The sequence below is a fragment of the Chiloscyllium plagiosum genome, chromosome 26 (genome assembly GCF_004010195.1).
Source record: "Chiloscyllium plagiosum isolate BGI_BamShark_2017 chromosome 26, ASM401019v2, whole genome shotgun sequence".
Taxonomy (NCBI): domain Eukaryota; kingdom Metazoa; phylum Chordata; class Chondrichthyes; order Orectolobiformes; family Hemiscylliidae; genus Chiloscyllium; species Chiloscyllium plagiosum.
This window is the reverse complement of record NC_057735.1, coordinates 1,876,096-1,880,270: the sequence shown is the minus strand read 5'-3', so window position 1 is coordinate 1,880,270 and position 4,175 is coordinate 1,876,096. Positions and strand designations below refer to the sequence as shown.

Sequence of the window (4,175 nt, the reverse complement as noted above, 5' to 3'; positions counted from 1 at the left end):
GGTGGGGGTGGGAGTGATTGGGTCCTCACGGTGGGGGTGGGAGAGATTGGGTCCTCACGGTGAGGGTGGGAGAGATTGGGTCCTCACGGTGGGGGTGGGAGAGATGAAGTCCCGGTGGGGAAAGCCCAGGGTTAAAGAAGGCCCATAATTTGGAACCTTTAACTTCATTTCTAATTTACTACTTTATACTGAAAAGAACTACAATGTTGAACTTTTAACTTATTTCTTTATTTTTCTACTTTGTCCCTCAGACTTTATACCGAGGTACCTGACCTCAGGGGGTGCCATGAAGTCCTCCTGGACTTGAACACGTGACATTAACCCTCAGTCTAATACTGTCACCTCTGGGCAAATGTCCAGTATACCCCTGATGGGATGAGCAGCCTAACTGACTCTGTCATGTCGGTGCTGGGGAGATGTTGACAGAATATAGTCCTCAGCAAGACGGGTTAGTGTTCGCCAAGATCTGAGTGGATAACTGCAAGGCAGTGAAGATTGGTTTAAGCCAGATTGGGTTTGACTAATTCAAACAAGTTGTTTAATAAAGCAACAGCGAGGATTGGTCGGGGGGGCGTGGCTAACATTACGCCAATGGACTTTCAAAAGGCCTTTTAAATATATTCATTCCTGTGATGGTGGCATCACTGGCAAGACTGGCATTTGTTGTTCATTCCTCAGTGCCATGGAACTGAGTGGCTGGCTCAGCCACCTGGGAGGACAGTGAACAGCCATTGCTGTGGGTCTGGAGTCACGTGTAGGCCGGACCAGGTAAGGATATCAGATTCCCATCTCCGAAGGGCGTTAGTGAGCCAGACGGGATTTTACAATTCGGGAATGGTTAAATGGCCCTCGCTGGGATGGCTTTTAATTCCAGATTAGATTACATTAGATTAGATTAGATTCCCTACAGTGTGGGAACAGGCCCTTCAGCCCAACAAGTCCACACCGACCCGCCGAAGCACAACCCACCCAGACCCATTCCCCTACATTTAGCCCTTCACCTAACACTACAGGCAATTTAGCACGGCCAATTCACCTGACCGGCACATCTTTGTGACTGTGGGAGGAAACCGGAGCACCCAGAGGAAACCCACGCAGACACGGGGAGAATGTGCAAACTCCACACAGTCAGTTGCCCGAGGCAGGAATTGAGCCCGGGTCCCTGGCGCTGTGAGGCCACAGTGCTAACCACTGAGCCACCGTGCCACCCATAATTTATCAAATTCAAACTTTATCAAGTTGGGACTTGATCCCACATCTTCAGGACAAATTAAATAGATTAACATTAATGGAGATGGCAGAATTTCTGTGCAGTGCTTTGTGAGGTACTGATGAGGGCCCAGAGCAGTACTCAGTATATTTCTGGACACCACATTTAGGGAGGACACCAGTGTTTTGGAGTGACAGTGCAGGAGAGATTCACTCAAATGGTCACAGGGATGAGAGACAGCAGAAACTGAGGCAGAGCAGAAAAGGTTATGAGAAGAGTTTAAAGAGTTGTTCAGAATGATGAATAGTTTGAGAGCGTGTATCAGGACAAGCTGATTCCAGCAGTAGGCAGGTCAGGAATCAGAGATCACAGATCGAGGGGATTAATAAATCAGAGGTGAGCTCAGAAATATCTTCTCCTCCAGCAATGTCATTGTCTGAGTGAGCTGTGTGGAAGGATACTGGAAACACATTCAACATTAACTGTCAAAAGCCAATGGAATCAACCCAGGTTAATGGGGTGACAGGAGGGCTGGGGGAGTGTCTGGAACCCTCTGCTGCACAGCACTGTGGGCTGAATGGCCTCCCTTTCCCTACATTTAGCCACCATTTTATAACGAGGTCTTGCACGTACCGTGTCGGCTGATGAAACAAATGCAGCTTTCCACCACAAGAGGAATGATCTGATTGCCATCCTAGAAACAACCAACCAATCAGAAATAAGCAGTGGCATGGAGGCCTCGCCCTGAGGTTTATACAATCCCCTCAACCAGCGACTTCCAACACATTCCAAACCCATCTCAACAAGGAGAGACAGCAGGAGCATCATCCATTCGGTCTCACAACGTTTACTGATCTCCAACAGAAACAGACAATTTTCAATTCATCTGCCTCCAGACTGAACTTTGCCCATTGACTGCTCGCCAATCTGAGGGGGTGGACTGTTCACTGCCTTTCACAGTCTTCAGCAGTGGGTTGTCCAATCGTCAATCACTTGCTCAGCTCTAGTGGCTAATCCCTCTCCTATGTGTTCTCATGTTGGTTCTCTCTCTCTCTCTCTCTCTATCATCCTCTGTCTCCATGGTGACAGTATCTCCTCCTCTGAATCTTCTCAAATGATTCCCCCATGACATCTCAACCCCAAGCCCTGGCCCTTTTCCCTCCATCCTCACCGTGCTGAGATCAGGGCCCATTTCTCCCTCTCTTACCCTCGCTTGTTTAAACCTCAGAACTCTGCCATGCCTCCATCGGTCTCCATCCTCCCTCCCTCCCAATACCATGGGCCTTCCCTGCCATCTAGTCTCCACTGACCACCAACTCTTCACTCTTCCCAACCTCGATGTTACCTCCGATCGCAGCATCCACCTCCCTCTAGGGATAAACCTGTGTGCCCTCTCCATGCCCACTCCCCCAAACACGTTCATAGTTGGAAGCCACCCCTCACCCACCCCCCTAGACCTGTGTTGGTCATTGCTAACCGAGTGCACTGTCCTGGGAACGAGCTGTCATCAACGACTGGCCGTCTGGTAAAACGCTGGCTACAAATGGGAAAGCATCCCATTCCGAGTGGCCAGGGAGACAGGCGGAAGAGAAAGAATGGATGTGCGTCTGACACTGGACAGACTCTCGGGCAGTGAGGCCAAAGGGGACAGCTCAGAGACACAAGAGAAGCTGTGTGCAAATCGTCTGGGGGTGTGGAGGGGGGAGACACACTGCCCCCTCCCCTCGGTGGGGAACCATGTCTAAACGTTTGGTTAACACACACACTCAATGATGCAGTGGGCACCAGCAGGTTAACGGTGAATAGGAAGCTGTCAGGTAGTTACCTGTTTCCTTACACTGGAATTCCATCGACCACTACACGGGAAAGGGCAAGAGACAGGAAATAAAGAGTTAGCCACAGCAAGATACACACTGAACACAGACACTCGATTCCACCAACCCAGTGCCGGTAACTGGGCCGACACCGATGAAGAATGTCAGGAAATAACGACGACAGCACCGAGTGTTATCGTCGCTGAAGCCCCAGACTCTTGAAGCAGGCACAGCCAGATCCCCCTCCCACCGTGTACCGACTGCACCAAGAAGTCTCGCAACACAGTCCCCAACTCCTGACCTGCTGGCACACCACCCCCCTCACCTCCATCCAGGGTCACAAGAAGTCCTTCCAGGTGAGACAGAGGTCAACCTGCCTCTCCTCCGACCTGGTTTACTGGATCTGGTGCTTTCGATGTGGTCTTCTCTACATCGAGGAGACCGAACGCAAACTAAGGGAGCATTTTGCTGAGCATCTCAGCCGTGCCCCCAGCGGCCAACCGGAACTCCCAATCACTGACCATTTACATTCCTCTTCCCACTCCCTTTCCGATATGACCAGCCTTGGCGTCCTCCACAATCCAACCACAGATTGGAGGAACAACACCTCACCTTCCGCCTGGCCAGCCTCCATCCCAGACGACTCAACATTGAGTTCTCCAACTTCAAATAACATCCCTCCCCCTCCCTTACACTCTTCCCCGTCACCAACCGGATCCAATCCTCCCATTGGCCAACCAGGTTGTACCCTCTACCTGTCTCCACCTATCCCCACTTCACCACCCTGTCCCCACCACCCCCATTATCCACAGCTCCCCCCACACCCACACCCCTTGTCCTGAACAGGGTCACACCCGAAACACAGATGTCTGCACCGCCTGATGCTGCCTGGCTGCCTGTGTTTTTCCAGCCTCCTGCTTGTTACCACACAGACCCTCCAGCAGGAGGCAGCATAAACAGCAGCACGTCAGACTCACCCAAACACCAGCCTGAATGCTCTCAGAGCAGGTGAAGGTTTATTCAGGATAGGGCCTGGACATATCATGTAGAAACATTAGCACAGCAAAAAGACAGCTTCCTTTACTTTAGCTGTTAGTGGAAAACCATGTCAGGTGTCACTAGCTGTGTCCGTGCCTCTAACCGTGTCCGTG

At 51.2% G+C, this 4,175-nt stretch overlaps 1 protein-coding gene across 4 annotated transcripts in view; it reads right to left on the bottom strand.

The window, feature by feature from the left end:
• srgap2 (SLIT-ROBO Rho GTPase activating protein 2) overlaps window positions 1-4,175 on the bottom strand; it is a 244,264-nt gene that overhangs the window by 52,859 nt on the left and 187,230 nt on the right. For all 4 annotated transcript variants that reach the window (XM_043716321.1, XM_043716322.1, XM_043716323.1 and 1 more), the window contains 2 exons: window positions 3,036-3,066; window positions 1,844-1,904 (listed from right to left, as the gene is read on the bottom strand). In XM_043716321.1, coding sequence (XP_043572256.1) covers window positions 1,844-1,904; window positions 3,036-3,066 — 92 coding nt within the window. The remainder of the gene's footprint in view (window positions 1-1,843; window positions 1,905-3,035; window positions 3,067-4,175) is intronic.